The sequence below is a fragment of the Pleurodeles waltl genome, chromosome 4_2 (assembly GCF_031143425.1).
Source record: "Pleurodeles waltl isolate 20211129_DDA chromosome 4_2, aPleWal1.hap1.20221129, whole genome shotgun sequence".
NCBI classification, from domain to species: domain Eukaryota; kingdom Metazoa; phylum Chordata; class Amphibia; order Caudata; family Salamandridae; genus Pleurodeles; species Pleurodeles waltl.
The window spans coordinates 444,485,550-444,503,899 of record NC_090443.1 but is presented as its reverse complement, the minus strand read 5'-3'; the positions used below and the strand labels follow the sequence as shown (position 1 = coordinate 444,503,899).

The 18,350-nt window shown below is 42.7% G+C and overlaps 1 protein-coding gene across 2 annotated transcripts in view; it reads left to right on the top strand.

Annotated features, from left to right (window-relative positions):
- The window catches only part of EVI5L (ecotropic viral integration site 5 like), a 1,467,274-nt gene that overhangs the window by 1,063,052 nt on the left and 385,872 nt on the right, over positions 1 to 18,350 (top strand). Inside the window, exons 12-13 of one of the 2 annotated variants that reach the window (XM_069231736.1) lie at positions 6,112 to 6,165; positions 11,173 to 11,205. In XM_069231736.1, coding sequence (XP_069087837.1) covers positions 6,112 to 6,165; positions 11,173 to 11,205 — 87 coding nt within the window. The remainder of the gene's footprint in view (positions 1 to 6,111; positions 6,166 to 11,172; positions 11,206 to 18,350) is intronic. The other variant, XM_069231735.1, reaches the window with a different exon arrangement.

Below are 18,350 nucleotides of genomic sequence, written 5' to 3'. Positions count from 1 at the left end.
CATTACTACTCCTGACCAGAGTTCCCAAGAAGATCAGGAACGAGTGGGCCCAAATTATTCTTGTGGCTCTTTATTGAGAACCGAGAGTCTGGTATCCAGAGCTTGTTGAGCATAAGTATGAGTCCTCTAATCAGGCTGCCTCTTTGAGAGGATCTTCTATCACAATAGCAAGGCAGGGTTCTGCACTCGAACCTGAAAATGCTTAGCCTTCATGCTTGGAGATTGAGCTGTGAAAGTTGACAGCTTTTGACTTTCCACCTGAAGTCTGCAATGTGTTTCTGGCAGCCAGGCACCACTCCACCAAGACAGCGTACGCTTGTCACTGGAACAAGTTTGTGGCATGGTGCACAGATAAACGTGTACCCACTATCTGCACCCCTTTCACAAGTTACTTTGTTTATTCTTACTTTAGCCCAGCAGGGCTCTGCTTTAGACACATTGTAATGTTATTTGTCTGCCATATCAGCATTTCTACTGTTGCCTTATCAGCCATCCCTTTTCAAGTCACCTATTGTAAATAGACTTCTCAAACGCCATCATCATGTTTCCACAAGCTCCTTTTGCTATGCGTCAGTGGGACCTCAACTTAGTCCTCATATTCTAGATGTGTGCTCCTTTGAGCTGTTACAAAAATGCTCCAACACTCTCCTTACCATAAAACAGCCATCCTAGTGGCAATAACATCTGCCCGGTGGCATACCCCTTACCTATCTGTCTTCCTTGACAAACTGGTCATTCGGACGAGAGCATTCTTTCTACCGAAGGTGGTAACTCTCTTTCTTGTAGGCCAGTCCATCACCCCACCTTCTGTTAGGCTCCAACTTACCCCTCTAAAGAAGAGGAGAGACTCTATCGACCGGACCCAAAATGAGCGTTTTTGTTTTACCTTGAGCATACTTGTGAGTTCCGGGTGGACGATGAACTCTTTGTAGGGTATGTTGCAGCCAAGAAGGGGAAAGCAGTGCAGAAGCAGACCATCTCGCTATGCAATGGATAGTGCTCTGCATCAAAATCTGGTACTGGGTTTGCATGCTCACTCTACCAGAGCCAAGGCTGCGACCCCTGTGTTAGCTCATGGAGTTCCTGTCCTGGGCATCTGTTAGGCAGCTATGTGGACATCTCTGGACACATTTACCAAACACTACTGCATGGACAGTCAGGTCTGTCTTGATGAGCACTTTGCCTGTTTCGACCTGCGGGAATTTTTTGTCTACATCAGTTTTGGAGACCTACCTTCAGGAAGGTATTGCTTGGGTATCTATTATAAGGTAAGGAATCTGCAGCTAAAATTCTCCATCAGATGAACAAGTTAATTAACCTTTAGTAATGCCTTATCTGGTGTAGACACTATGTAGCCGCAGGTTAATTACTGACCCACCCATCCTCCTTGCACTGCGAACAGATTTTAAAGTGAAGGGTTCTTTCCCCACCTTTCAGGGCCCTAGTTTATTGCAGAAGTGGTCAGTGTTCTTCATGGCTCTGCAATTCTGGCGTGGAAAATTGTGAAAAGAAACTGATGTCACACCTTTATAGGCACTGCGCATGATACTTCCGTGATGGATGATGCTGCCAACACCATGCGGAGTTGAACAAGACAACCTACCGGCATGCAGAGGTACTGCTTATAAACATTTCTCGGATCCAGTCTGACGCCTGGGGATTATTGTATGGTAAGGGATATGCAGCTAGATAGTCTGTACCAGATAAGGTGTTACAGAAGGTAAGTAACTTACTGCAGTTCCCCCACCTACACTTCATCTCAGATACCTAGTAACTGGCTGTCCAGCTGCTGTTAACACAATAGCCTGTGCTACAGGGTACACTTTGAACAGCACCACTAATCATCCGACAGGCACTGATTACTCAGACAAAGAAGATGTTGAGAATCAACCAGACCGTCCCAATTAGGAGGAGGATTATAGGGCATTTGTCACTGGGTATCCTTCCTACTTGCATGTAGCTGTCTCTGACCTCTTGTTTATCACATTTTGTCAGGTACTTGTTGAGAGTCCTTCAAAACACGTTCAACTTCCAGGCATTTCCATGGAGACTAACTGCTTCCTTTATGATTTGATGGACTTGACAAGGAGAGTTTTAAAATCCATAATAGTCAGAGGCCTTATGTGGCATGAAGGCCTACAAATTAGGCAGATTTCGGCACACATGCAAGCTAAGGCACCAATGCTTAATTAAAGGACATTTAGGGCACCTGACAACACTAAAGCTTGTTTGACAGGTCAGTCCCTAACAGATACAGTGGTCATGCATGTGACCCAAAGAAGATCTGTCACCCCAACAGCTCCACGTAACCCACCACCGGATTCTAAGGGGAGGAAAAGGGATAATTTTAGCACATGGTTGTTTATTTTGGCAACTCTGTCAGAAACGGCTGTGAATAGATTAGCCATAATCGCCTGCTGATGATGTCAGACATCACACTATATGTTGACTTTATTACAGATAATTAAAAAGAGTAGGCAAAGGCAGTTCTGAGAGAAGGGGATAGAACCACAGTGACTAAATTGGACACCCATTGATACAGTGAATCCAGGCTTCCTGTAGATATCAGGGGTGGCAGTTGGCAGAAGCTACCATAAGGTAATGTGATCATCCTTCTGGCTAGAGGCACAGAACAACATTCTGGACATGCCCCTTTATGGAAAAGATTTATTTAGCCACCTTGTAGATGAGGCATGTCAGCCCTTTAAAGCTTACACTGCTACGTCATTGTAGCTGCTGCAATACAGTTGCCAGATACCCTTTCATGGGGTGCACATAAGAGACCTGCCTTTCTTTTTTTGGATAATTTCAACCCCAATATTTCCCACCCCAACAGCAACAACAGTAGAAATTTTACTAATGGCATCCATGCTATCCTGAGAGCATACCTCAAAGCTCCCTAAAATAGGAGGCAACAGAGTATGGAAGGCAACAAGGTAAAAAGTACGGGGCCCCAGAGTAAGCCATAATGCACAAGGAGGTGTTGACAGCATGCAGACCCTGACTACCTCATACTGATGCTCTAACCCACTGGCCTGGTGGACAGGAGTATTTTACATGGTTTTCCCTCATACGAGGCTTTCTAACAACAGACGAATGGGTCATGGACATGGTTCATTAAAGCCACACACAGGAATTCATCCAAAGATCTCCACAGTGCTCCCCAACCGCTCCCTCCCCCCCAAAAAAAATATGGTGCATCAACATCTTCTCCTGTTGCAATATGAATGCCTTCCATTTTGAAAAAGAGACCCTGGATCCTGTACCAAGATCCATCCTCTTGGAAGGATTCAATTCCCCTTTTTTCGTGGTTAGAAAGAAATCGGGAGAATGGAGACCTAGATTTCTGTCAACTGAACAAGTTATTTCGTAAATAGCCCTTTCAGATAGTCACACTTCAGTAAGTTCTGCTGCTCCTTCAGGAATGAGAATTTCTGGTGTATTTAGATCTATTCATACTTCTACATCCTGATCCACCCCAATCACTGCAAATCCCTACGGTTTGAGGTAGCCGGACAGCATTTTCAGCGTAGAGGTCTATCCTTCAGGCTTAAATTGACACCAAAGATTTTCGCCAAGAGCATAGCTGTGATTCTAGCCTTCTTACAGCAACAAAGTCTTTTGACTGACTCAAAGACTGACTGACTGATTTTTTTTCAGCCTCCGAGAGCTCCAACATCATCGGCCTTAGCTTATTTCACAAACTATTTCTGAATGAGGACTTTCTCTGGATGTGGACAAACCCTCTATCACATTGACTGTTCCCGGGACAATCCTGGACACTCAATTAGAGAACAGATTGCTCGGAGGAGAGTATGTAATTTCTACAAGCACTGGCAAGGCAAGTAGCGGGAATTATGTCAGTTATGGTATGCCTGTTCAGATCTTCACTAGGCATGGTGTCACTGTGCATAAAATGAATACTAAATTGCCAGCTACACACGTATTCACTTCAGGAGGAACTGGACTCTTGTGGCTCCATTGCAGTCCAGAAACTCCATTTGATGGCTCCAAAGCACTTGCAGTGTGCTAACTTTAGTTTCCAGAATGCCGAATCCAACTAGCCCGAGGTAAAGCAATGTCTACCAGTAAGACTTATCCAGTTTTAAGGAGGGGGTTCTGCTTATTGTGTCAGTCCAAGGAGTTATAGCTAATGTTTTCAGAGCCTCATTTAATCCTACTCTATTTGCTACATCTGGTCCAGTCAAGTCTTTCTCAAGCTCTGCCAGGGTTCATTTAGCAGACATTTTGTTCTTCAGTTGAACATCGAACAAACCATCTCTGTTATATATGAAAATCATTCAACATAACTTCAAAGGGCTTTTCAGAGCTCTTTCTCCGGCTAGACCACCAGCTCCTAAATGGCACCTCAACACAGTATTGACACAACTGATGAAGAGTCCATTTGAGTGTAACCAAAAGGCTGAGATTACTTTGTTGTAATGGAAAGTGGCTATACTGTTGGTTATGACTTTGCAAACAGTGTGAGTGAACTTCAGGCATTTGCAATTCATTGTCCTTTTGTTAGGTTGCACAGGGATACAACAGTCTTATTAACATATCCTAAGTTCATGCTAAAAATGTTGGACTGTCTTCTAAATGAACTAGTACTTCTGGAGGTGTTTTTTCAGAACCTAACTAACATAGCAGAAAGATCATTGCAGTCATTGGATGCCATTAACATTACCCCGTCTGAGGTTCACCTGCACTGTGTATTCCTTCAGACTTGTGCTTTGAAATTTGAGGTATCTTATTGGGATGTAGTGTCCTTTCTGATTGGATCCTTTTGTAGAGTCCAGTAGGTTACTAAACAGTCTATGGTTCAGGCCGTTCGTTCTTGTTTGAGGAACAGTGCTATTTGGAGATCTCCCAAGGACTCACAGCTTGGTGAAGGGAAATTAAAGTATGTGAATTTATGAAAGATACCTACACTGGAGAATTGAAGTTAAAGATAAGTAACATGTTTCTTTCTTGGTTTATCCCTCAGTACTAATCAAGCAATTAGGTTTAATTTCATTATAAAACTGTATTTAATTAAAAATAAAATAATAATAAAAGTATGTAATTAACAAGCTCAATTAAATAGCATTAACACAAAAAGAGGCATGTGATTTCCCCAGAAATAGTAATAAAGCAGTTTCATTACATTTCCATTTACCATGATTTTGTTAAGGTGATGGGTGTTAATTCATTTGATCTTATTTCCGCAACCAAACATAAATAAGGATAAATGTTAGGGATAGGATTCGATTTTGAATTAGGGTAGGAAAGGGATGTAAACAAATAACATAAAGGAAAATTGATAAGTAGAGAATAATAAATACAGCATGTTGATCAGGAAATTCTTAAAGGTTAAACCTAGCTTAACAAGGACATGGTTGATGATGAAAAAACAAGAGTGACGTTGCAGGAGAGATAGTTGATGGCAGCAAATAGTATCTGTCCCAAAAAGGATGCCTAGCTTGGAGTCTGAAGAATGTTAATGTTTGTGTCTTTAAGGATACATTATATCAGAATTTTCTTCTATCCTCATTCTCTGGGTGACCATCGGTCCTCTGAGCTTTCAGTATCACGCCTCACCAGGTTTATTTTTCTTGGCTTTCTAGCATTTATTAGCACTAAAACTATTCATAACATTGCTGGACTTCCTGAAATTATTTCCAATATCTTTATTACAGAGAAGGCAGATATTAGTATTTTTTAATTAGTTTACAGTGAGCCTTACACCTGAAATTCCTAGAGTGTTAGCTGCAGTGTAGAAATAGAAATAATAATTAAAGATTAAATTGTGTTCCATTGGTGTCTCCTCCTCTCTTCTCCTTTATTCTTGATAATTCTGCCTACCCCCCATTCAGTTAGCTGTGGCCTCCAAATATAAGCCGTTGTAAAGCACCTGTTGTCAAAAGTGGGCAGTGTAGATTCTGTATCCAAGTAGAAGGGTGTGCTGTATATGACAAATAGCCATAAATCACATCATAGGGAATTTTCTTTGACCAATTTCTTTCCATTTCAAGTACTTATAGTTAGTGTATTTGGGAACTATGACTCTGGGTTGACTAGCTGATGTCAGACCTGATATCCCACAGTTGAATGACTTCATTTTCTTTCCAGCGGCTGCGGACTGAGAACCGATTGCTGAAACAGCGCATTGAGACCTTGGAGAAGGTGAGGAATGAGTGGGCAAAAGGCTGAACATATTTAGTCTCATCCAGCGTTAGAGGTTAGATCAGCTAAATCAGACATGGACTGAACAAGACCTGGAGTGGCCTTTTGTAGAGTCACAGTCAAGTCAATGTTTAAAATAACAACACTTAGGGCCAGATGTAGCAAGGGTTTTGCGAGTCGCAAACGGCGAAAAACGCCGTTTGCGACTCGCAAAAGCCACTTTGCTATGTTGAAATGCATTTTGCGAGTCGGATCCGACTCGCAAAATGCATTTCCGAATCGCAAATAGGAAGGGGTGTTCCCTTCCTATTTGCGATTCGCAATGGTATGCAATTCCATTTGTGACCGCGTATGCGGTCGCAAATGGAGTCGCAGTTACCATCCACTTGAAGTGGATGGTAACCCATTCGCAAACGGGAAGGGGTCCCCATGGGACCCCTTCCCCTTTGTGAATGGACCCCAAAACATTTTTTCAGGGCAGCCTGCCCTGAAAAAACCGAAACAAAAGGTTTCGGATTTTTTTAAATGCAGCTCGTTTTCCCTTAGGGAAAACGGGCTACATTTAAAAAAAAAAAAAAACTGCTTTATTTAAAAGCAGGTCGCTAACATGGAGGCCTGCTGACTACAGCAGGCCTCCATGTTAGCGAGTGCCCATAGTCGGTATGGGGCCGCAATTTGCGACCCACCTCATTAATATTAATGAGGTGGGTCTTTGCGACCCCATACCGACTCGCAGAAGGTGTCTGAGACACCTTTCTGCATGACATTTTGCGACTTGCAAATTGCGAGTCGCTAGTACTCGCAATTTGCAATTCGCAAAATGTCATTTTGCTACATCTGGCCCTTAATGATGAAAGGCAAAAAGGAATGAGTGAATAGTAGATGGAGTTGTTGAGTGTTTGTTGGAATGCACATTACAAGGTACACTCAAATGTTTCAAATTCCATCTGTTATATCTCACATCAAAGCTCATACCATTTTTGTTGTTTCTTTTCGATTGTATGACAGACAGGAATTCTTCACTGTCCTTCAAAATTAAATTCTCACAAAAACAGTAGTCCAGTGCATAAGTGGTTTGGTAAATGTAGTACATACCACCAATTTCTAACAGTCTGTTTAAAGGATGATGATGGTGATGTTCCAGCCTGAATTCACATTATTCTGGCTTGTTATACATGATTCTTCAACCATTTCATTATGACTCATTGAGAAAGCCTAAATACAATACTGCTATGAAAAACGTATGTACGAAAATAAAACATTGCAGAGAAAACGTTGGAGAGAAAACTAAAAGATTATACCAGAATTGGCAGGGAAATAAAGATTTGACCGTGTAAATAACATACAGGGAGTGCAGATTTATTAGGCAAATGAGTATTTTGACCACATCATCCTCTTTATGCATGTTGTCTTACTCCAAGCTGTATAGGCTCGAAAGCCTACTACCAATTAAGCATATTAGGTGATGTGCATCTCTGTAATGAGAAGGGGTGTGGTCTAATGACATCAACACCCTATATCAGGTGTGCATAATTATTAGGCAACTTCCTTTCCTTTGGCAAAATGGGTCAAAAGAAGGACTTGACAGGCTCAGAAAAGTAAAAAATAGTGAGATATCTTGCAGAGGGATGCAGCACTCTTAAAATTGCAAAGCTTCTGAAGCGTGATCATCGAACAATCAAGCGTTTCATTCAAAATAGTCAACAGGGTCGCAAGAAGCGTGTGGAAAAACCAAGGCGCAAAATAACTGCCCATGAACTGAGAAAAGTCAAGCGTGCAGCTGCCACGATGCCACTTGCCACCAGTTTGGCCATATTTCAGAGCTGCAACATCACTGGAGTGCCCAAAAGCACAAGGTGTGCAATACTCAGAGACATGGCCAAGGAAAGAAAGGCTGAAAGACGACCACCACTGAACAAGACACACAAGCTGAAACGTCAAGACTGGGCCAAGAAATATCTCAAGACTGATTTTTCTAAGGTTTTATGGACTGATGAAATGAGAGTGAGTCTTGATGGGCCAGATGGATGGGCCCGTGGCTGGATTGGTAAAGGGCAGAGAGCTCCAGTCCGACTCAGACGCCAGCAAGGTGGAGGTGGAGTACTGGTTTGGGCTGGTATCATCAAAGATGAGCTTGTGGGGCCTTTTCGGGTTGAGGATGGAGTCAAGCTCAACTCCCAGTCCTACTGCCAGTTCCTGGAAGACACCTTCTTCAAGCAGTGGTACAGGAAGAAGTCTGCATCCTTCAAGAAAAACATGATTTTCATGCAGGACAATGCTCCATCACACGCGTCCAAGTACTCCACAGCGTGGCTGGCAAGAAAGGGTATAAAAGAAGGAAATCTAATGACATGGCCTCCTTGTTCACCTGATCTGAACCCCATTGAGAACCTGTGGTCCATCATCAAATGTGAGATTTACAAGGAGGGAAAACAGTACACCTCTCTGAACAGTGTCTGGGAGGCTGTGGTTGCTGCTGCACGCAATGTTGATGGTGAACAGATCAAAACCCTGACAGTATCCATGGATGGCAGGCTTTTGAGTGTCCTTGCAAAGAAAGGTGGCTATATTGGTCACTGATTTGTTTTTGTTTTGTTTTTGAATGTCAGAAATGTATATTTGTGAATGTTGAGATGTTATATTGGTTTCACTGGTAATGATAAATAATTGAAATGGGTATATATTTTTTTTTGTTAAGTTGCCTAATAATTATGCACAGTGATAGTCACCTGCACACACAGATATCCCCCTAACATAGCTAAAACTAAAAACAAACTAAAAACTACTTCCAAAAATATTCAGTTTTGATATTAATGAGTTTTTTGGGTTCATTGAGAACATGGTTGTTGTTCAATAATAAGATTAATCCTCAAAAATACAACTTGCCTAATAATTCTGCACTCCCTGTAGATGCGACACTTACCTTTCCCAGTGAAATGACCTTGCAATGAAATGTTTTATATTTAATAAAATTTCATTAACTATGTCATATACGCTTTATTGGTTTAACAGTAATAACACATGCTGGTTTAACAATGACATCATATAGGTTGGTCAGATTCAAACCAAGTGCCTGTTTAAGACCTGCTTTAAGACCAGCTCATTTGCTGCTGGAAGAACAAATATGTCCATAAGTCAGTTGATCAATATCGTACTACTTAGGTTGAGAAAAGTATCTCGCTAAACCACAGTACATGACTTTTTCATAATCTCTCTGTTGCACCATTCACACTTACAATTTATAATTTAAGCTCTGGAACAGAGTGGCCCATATACTACTTGCATAACACACTCTGAATGTGACACCAGTCACATGGGGGATCTGATTGAGCCATGTAACAGAGACAAAAAAGTATATGGTATACTTAGAGACAAGAAGATGCATGGTATGACAGACATGACATACATGAACTGGAAAATACTTTGCCCCAGAATCAGCACATACTTGGTGCCAGACTATCAATCTCCCTCACTCCACCGTATTGTGCAGTGTCCCTTTAACCTTACACCCTTTGGATATGGAGCGTTAATATTTATTAAATTAAATTAAATTGATTGAGTTTCCCTTAACATGTCTTGATGTACATTCTGCACTGATTTCATCCATGCCCCAGCGACAACCCATTTTGTGTTGGGGATCTCATATACATGGGATCTGATTGTCGGTGTGTGAATAGACTCACAAGCTTTAAAGATATGCTTTGGTTGGATTGCTCCATATCTAAACATCTCAGTGATATCACTCTGAATAAGTGTTTTCAAACACACTGGCTCACTTTGATCCATGCCACAGTGACATCTGCATTTGGGATCAGTAACTTGACACACATCAGATTAGAATGATCCGTATCCCAATTACACACTTGGTGAATCAGATTAGTCCATGTCCCCTGTGATGCAAGGCACATTACCTGGCATTTGGCAGTATTAATAGTGCTGTGTGATGCATTTATGAGATTTTAGAGATCTCCATTTATATTCTGGTTTATTTAATTCAGAACAATTTCTGTGCCACATAAGATTGTTTGGCCCTTATTGTTTCCATTATAAGATCCTGCTGTTGTGCTCCCTTTTAAAGTGTTGGATAAATTTGACGTCAGATTAGTAATTATGCCATAAACATGGATTTAACTAATTTGATCGCTCCTTAGAACTCTTGCTCCTCACCTTTGTGCTTTGGTGCCAGGGGGCTTCACCATCTAAACTGCAACAGCTATACATGTGTCAAATAGATTATTTTTGTGATTTAAGCATTTTACAGCAAATTGGTAGCTTAATTGGGTTTTAGAGGAAATGGAAATAATGCACATTTTAACTCAAACAAATATCATGTTAAGACTAGAAGCTGACGGTTCTCCGTCAAGGGATCTTCATTAACAGTCAGGATTGTTTAACCATGTCTAGTAACTGTCAAATTTACTGATTTGCATCCAAACCAGGCTCATGGTGACTAAAGTTTGACATCATTAAGCTATCTTCTGTTGTACTGTAATTTTCCTCTGTCTCATTCACACTGGAAAATTCACCACTAAACCTTGCATAACAAAGAGGTGTAAAACATATCTGAAGTACAATGAGGTATTGCTGCTTTTTATATTGATTCTGTAGGAAGAAGTGGAGAAGTGTATCTCATGATTCGTGGAGAAAAATAATCTTAAGCAAGATTGCAGGAGCCACACAAAAACTATTTGCAGAACTCTTGACTGCTTCCACAGATTCAAAATAAATAATATGGTTGTGATTCCTAATGCCTGTTCACTCCATGTGACACTTCAGCAGCCTTAATAGCCAATCAATTTGGCAGAATTAATGATCCCCCTGAGCTTCTGTCTTTTTCTGGTGCTTTGGTTTCAGTGGTGTTTCTGCTTTCTGTAGTTGATGCTCTATCAGTCTGTGCTTCTAACTTTGTATTTTAGTGCTGTGGTGATTATCCTTTTTCTTGTTCTTTCTCTTTCTCTCTCTCTTCCCCTTCTCCTTCCCTGTCTGGATCTCCTTCGTGCCCTGTAGGAGAGTGCTGCTTTGGCAGATAGATTGATTCAGGTACTGTATTACTTCTTTAACCTTCTTTCCTATGAGGCAGCCTCTTGCCCAGGGTTATGTTGTCATTTATTTGTATGAATAAACAGGTACATTTCATTATAAATTTATATTGTTTTTCTTTCTTTTGTTGTTCTTTTACATACTCAACAATTGTTTGTGGCTTTTTTATTGCCATTGGAGATGCAGAAGGGGATGGGAAGAATCAAAGCAATTCTGTTCGGATGGAATTTGACTGGTTTCTTTCCTGTGAAATCACCTTTCAAATAAAAGCAAACCTGAGTGACGTATAGCTAATACTTAACAGTGAAAGGGGGTTACACAGAGCAGAATGTTTCAAGGGAAATCATGTGGATTTCCTTTGGCCTGAAGCCATTCAAACACTGAGAATGATGGATTTTCAGCCTGATGGTTTAGACTTCAAAATTCACTGAATGTTGCAAACAGTGATGCTCCCTCCCTTTGGAAGAGCTTTTTATTTGTTCTCTTCTTATGTAGTTGATAACGTATTGTTTTGTCAGTAGGCATTGTTTCAAGCGATTTCAAGCCCCCTAGCAGGTGTCGGAATGTGAGGAGGTCACTTAACGATAAAGGCCCCTTAACAAATAAGTAACTTCAGGGAGCTGTGTTCCTCCCCTTCTCCCAGGCGTCAAATAGTTTTAAGTATCAGGAACCACACATGATCTCTGGATAAAAGCCGGTACAATGGATACTTTATATTTGTGATTGAGATTAATTCTTGTTCTTTCTAAAAGCAAAATCATATGTAGGTGCACAAATGTTTTTAAACTCCTGCAGAAGAATAGAAAGTAGTGAGGCATTTTGTCCTGAGGATGCCACTGACTTTCTTTACATTTTAAGTCTCACCATAACAGGTAAATCTTACAAGGATATTGGATGAGTGGAAGTTATGATACATCCAACACAAGAATGTTTCTGTCAGAGAAATCCCAAATAAACAGGCATAGTGTTAATCTACTTGAGAGGTTTAACTCCCCCACCCTCTGTTTTCCTGCACATTATATAGCCTTATAGCCCTCTGCCAAGGGCTATACCGGTTGTTAAAAACCCTTAACCTGAGTTACAGACCCGACCCGCAGGCGAGGGCCTATAACTAGCGAGAGGGCATTTAACAGCTGGTATAGCCTGAGGAAGAAGGGCTATAAGACAATTAGAACATTCCACCCACTGAGGGTAGAATGTTTTGAATTAAAAAGGGAGAAACATAAAGGCAAACATTGGACTGTTGGAGCACCGGGCTTATACCAGCCATTATAAGCCCTGAGCTACTCAACTATCCTCAGTAGAGTGCTCAACGTTCCAGTGTTCCAATATCTAGTGCTCCTTTTTAGAGGTTAGGCCCACCTCGGATAGAAAATGAGGGTGATGAAGCAAGTCATAAAGTTATGGGTGAGTGTTGTTTTATCAAAAGAAAAAAGGATTTTCCTTTCCCTCTTTGAAAAAGACACCTTATTTTCAGGTATGAGCTAGTCTTATTGATTGTTACTGTAGTTGAATCTATAAATGGCCCGGTTGTAGATAAAATTAAGTTCTGCATTGTTGAATCTTCATTGATAGTCATACGTTTAGACTAATTCCATGTTGCCTGCGCAAACCCCATAAAAACATATATGTTCGATGGCATCTGTCGCTGTAGATACGCATGTTTTGCAATAGCTCGCCATCTGGTGTTGGGCCGGAGTGTTACAAGTTGTTTTTCTTCGAAGAAGTCTTTCGAGTCACGGGACCGAGTGACTCCTCCTTTTGTCTCCATTGCGCATGGGCGTCGACTCCATCTTCGATTGTTTTTTTTCCGCCATCGGGTTCGGACGTGTTCCTGTCGCTCCGAGTTTCGGAACGGAAAAATAGCTAATTTCAGAAGATTTTCGTCGGTATTGTTGCGTTCGGGGTCGGCGTAGTTAGATTCAACACCGCATCGAAGATCGAAGAGCTCCGGTGCCCTTCGGGGTAATTTTTTCGATCCCCCGTCGGGGCCTGGTCGGCCCGACCGCGTGCAGAAGAACGCCGATGGAACGGACCCCGTTCCGTTTCTGTCCCAAATGCCACAATAAATACCCCTATACAGACCAACACTTGGTCTGCAACCTGTGCCTGTCACCTGAGCACAGCAAAGACACCTGCGAGGCCTGTCGTGCGTTCCGGTCCCGAAAAACTCTCAGAGACCGTCGAGCCAGAAGACTTCAGATGGCGTCCGCGCCTACAGCCCACCGGGAGTTCGAGGAACAAGAAGAGGAGGGTTCCTTTTCGATCCAAGAATCGGACTCTGAAGGATTCGACGATACACAAACCGTGAGTAGGACGTTGAAAACCACTCAAAAGAAGATTTACAAGGCCCAGGGGACGCCACTGCCACCAGGCCATGGCTCGACCCATAAATTCGGTGACCGACCGTCGGCACCGAAAAAGGCCCACACAGTGCCGAGATCGTCCGACTCCGGTCGAGACACCGGCACGCAGCCTTCTCGGGACCGAGAAAGTGCTGGAGACAAGCATCGACACCGAGATACCGGTGTAGACACGGCTCGACGCCGAGACAGCGGCACCGAAGAAGATCGACGCCGAGAGGTTTCGGCCCCGAAAAAGAAAAAAGTCACCTCGGAGCCGAAAAACGATGCAGACAGGGTTTCGGTGCCGAAACAAACTGCAACCGACCCAGTTTCAGGCTCTTATACAGAAGAGCACTCGCTAGCCTCCCAAATGCAAAAGCATAGGTTCGAAGAAGAACTACACTCAGCGGATGTAGACCATACGCAAAAGCGTATTTTCATACAGCAGGGGACAGGAAAAATAAGCACCCTTCCCCCTATTAGAAGAAATAGAAGATTGGAGTTCCAAACTGAACAAACACCACAAACAAAAGTGGTGAAAAAAGTTACCCCACCACCCTCTCCTCCACCTGTGATTAACGTCTCACCAGCACAAACTCCATCACATTCCCCAGCTCACACCACCATGAGCCAGGGTGACCAAGATCAAGACGCATGGGACTTATACGACGCCCCAGTGTCAGATAACAGTCCGGAGGCATACCCTACGAAGCCATCTCCACCAGAGGACAGCACTGCGTATTCTCAAGTGGTGGCTAGAGCAGCACAATTTCACAATGTAAGCCTTCACTCAGAACAGGTCGAGGATGACTTTTTATTCAACACACTCTCCTCCACCCACAGCTCCTACCAAAGCCTGCCTATGCTCCCTGGTATGCTCCGGCACACAAAAGAAATCTTTAAGGAGCCGGTCAAAAGTAGGGCAATCACACCAAGAGTGGAAAAATAGTATAGGGCGCCTCCTACAGACCCGGCTTTCATCACTACACAGCTGCCACCAGACTCTGTCGTTGTAGGAGCAGCTAGGAAAAGGGCCAACTCCCACACATCTGGAGATGCACCACCCCCAGATAAAGAAAGCCGCAAGTTCGATGCAGCTGGTAAAAGAGTCGCAGCACAAGCTGCAAACCAGTGGCGCATCACTAACTCCCAGGCACTACTTGCGCGCTATGACAGAGCCCATTGGGATGAGATGCAACATCTCATTGACCATCTGCCCAAGGACCTACAAAATAGGGCAAAACAAGTGGTTGAGGAGGGATAGACCATTTCCAACAACCAAATCCGCTCCTCCATGGACGCTGCAGATACAGCTGCACGGACAATTAATACATCTGTAACTATCAGAAGGCATGCATGGCTCCGAACGTCTGGATTTAAACCAGAGATTCAGCAAGCAGTTCTCAATATGCCTTTTAACGAAAAAGAACTGTTCGGTCCAGAAGTGGACACAGCGATTGAGAAACTCAAAAAAGACACGGACACTGCTAAAGCCATGGGCGCACTCTACTCCCCGCAGAGCAGAGGGAATTATAGCACATTCCATAAAACACCCTTTAGAGGGGGGTTTCGGAGTCAAAGCACACAAGCCAGCACCTCACAGGCAACACCGTCCAGTTACCAGGGACTGTACAGAGGAGGTTTTCGGGGACAATATAGAGGAGGGCAATTCCCTAGGAATAGAGGAAAATTTCAAAGCCCCAAAACCCCTACTACTAAGCAGTGACTCACATGTCACTCACCTCCTCCACACAACACCAGTGGGGGGAAGAATAAGTCATTATTACAAAGCATGGGAGGAAATCACTACAGACACTTGGGTTCTAGCAATTATCCAACATGGTTATTGCATAGAATTTCTACAATTCCCTCCAAACATACCACCAAAAGCACAAAATTTGACAAAACATCATTCCAATCTCCTGGAGATAGAAGTGCAGGCACTATTGCAAAAGAATGCAATCGAATTAGTGCCAAACACACAAATAAACACAGGAGTTTACTCACTGTACTTTCTGATACCAAAGAAGGACAAAACGCTGAGACCAATCCTAGACCTCAGAATAGTGAACACATTCATCAAATCAGACCACTTTCACATGGTCACACTACAAGAAGTATTACCATTGCTAAAACTACACGGCTACATGTCAACTTTAGACCTCAAGGACGCGTATTTCCATATACCAATACACCCATCGCACAGGAAATACCTAAGGTTTGTATTCAAAGGAATACATTACCAATTCAAGGTACTGCCTTTCGGATTAACAACCGCACCAAGAGTCTTTACCAAATGTCTAGCGGTAGTCGCTGCACACATCAGAAGGCAGCAAATACATGTGTTCCCATATCTAGACGACTGGCTAATCAAGGCCCATTCGTTAGTAGAGTGCTCAAATCACACAAATCAGATCATACAAACCCTCTTCAAACTAGGGTTCACCGTCAACTTCACAAAATCCAACATTCTGCCGTGCAAGGTACAAAAATACCTAGGAGCCATAATAGACACAACAAAAGGAGTAGCCACTCCAAGTCCCCAAAGAATTCAAAATTTCAACACCATCATACAACGCATGTATCCAACACAAAAGATACAAGCAAAGATGATATTACAACTCCTAGGCATGATGTCTTCATGCATAGCCATTGTCCCAAACGCAAGACTGCACATGAGGCCCTTACAACAGTGCCTAGCATCACAGTGGTCTCAAGCACAGGGTCATCTTCTAGATCTGGTGTTACTAGACCGCCAAACTTACCTCTCGCTTCTGTGGTGGAACAACATAAATTTAAACAAGGGGCGGCCTTTCCAAGACCCAGTGCCACAATACGTAATAACGACAGATGCTTCCATGACAGGGTGGGGAGCACACCTCGATCAACACAGCATACAAGGACAATGGAACGTACATCAAACAAAACTGCATATAAATCACCTAGAACTACTAGCAGTTTTTCAAGCACTAAAAGCTTTCCAACCAATAATAGTTCACAAATACATTCTCGTCAAGACAGACAACATGACAACAATGTATTATCTAAACAAGCAAGGGGGGACACACTCCACGCAGTTAAGCCTGCTAGCACAAGAAATTTGGCGTTGGGCAATTCACAACCAAATTCGCCTAATAGCACAATTTATACCAGGGATCCAAAATCAACTCGCAGACAACCTCTCTCGAGATCACCAACAGGTCCACGAATGGGAAATTCACCCCCAAATTCTGAACACCTATTTCAAACTCTGGGGAACACCTCAAATAGACTTGTTTGCGACGAAGGAGAACGCAAAATGCCAAAACTTCGCATCCAGATACCCACACAAACAGTCCCTAGGCAATGCCCTATGGATGAACTGGTCAGGGATATTTGCTTACGCTTTTCCTCCTCTCCCTCTCCTTCCTTACCTGGTAAACAAACTCAGTCAAAACAAACTCAAACTCATATTGATAGCACCAACTTGGGCAAGGCAACCCTGGTACACAACGCTGCTAGACCTATCAGTGTTGACACAACACAACCAAAAGATCAGACACCCAGATCCAGCATCGCTGAATCTAGCAATCTGGCTCCTGAGATCCTAGAATTCGGGCACTTACAACTTACCCAAGAATGTATGGAAGTTATAAAGCAAGCCAGAAGGCCATCCACCAGGCACTGCTATGCAAGTAAATGGAAGAGGTTTGTTTGCTACTGCCATATTAATCAAATACAACCTTTACACACAACTCCAGAACATGTAGTGGGCTACTTGCTTCACTTACAAAAATCTAACCTGGCTTTCTCTTCCATTAAAATACACCTTGCAGCAATATCTGCATACCTGCAGACTACCTATTCAACTTCCCTATATAAGATACCAGTCATTAAAGCATTCATGGAGGGCCTTAGGAGAATTATACCACCAAGAACACCACCTGTTCCTTCATGGAACCTAAATGTTGTCCTAACTAGACTTATGGGTCCACCTTTTGAACCCATGCACTCCTGCGAAATACAGTTCCTAACCTGGAAGGTTGCATTTCTCATCGCCATTACTTCCCTAAGAAGAGTAAGCGAGATTCAGGCGTTTACAATACAAGAACCTTTTATACAACTACACAAGAATAAGGTCGTCCTAAGGACTAATCCTAAATTTTTGCCAAAGGTTATTTCACCGTTCCATCTAAATCAAACAGTGGAACTTCCAGTGTTCTTTCCACAGCCAGATACCGTAGCTGAAAGGGCACTACATACATTAGATGTCAAAAGAGCATTAATGTATTACATTGACAGAACAAAGAACATCAGAAAGACTAAACAACTATTTATTGCATTTCAAAAACCTCATGCAGGAAACCCAATATCAAAACAAGGTATAGCCAGATGGATAGTTAAATGCATCCAAATCTGCTACCTTAAAGCTAAACGACAGCTGCCCATTACACCAAGGGCACACTCAACCAGAAAGAAGGGTGCTACCATGGCCTTTCTAGGAAACATCCCAATGCAAGAAATATGTAAGGCAGCCACATGGTCTACGCCTCACACATTCACCAAGCACTACTGTGTAGATGTGTTATCCGCACAACAAGCCACAGTAGGTCAAGCCGTATTAAGAACATTATTTCAAACTACTTCCACTCCTACAGGCTGAGCCACCGCTTTTGGGGAGATAACTGCTTACTAGTCTATGCAAAACATGCGTATCTACAGCGACAGATGCCATCGAACTGAAAATGTCACTTACCCAGTGTACATCTGTTCGTGGCATCAGTCGCTGTAGATTCGCATGTGCCCACCCGCCTCCCCGGG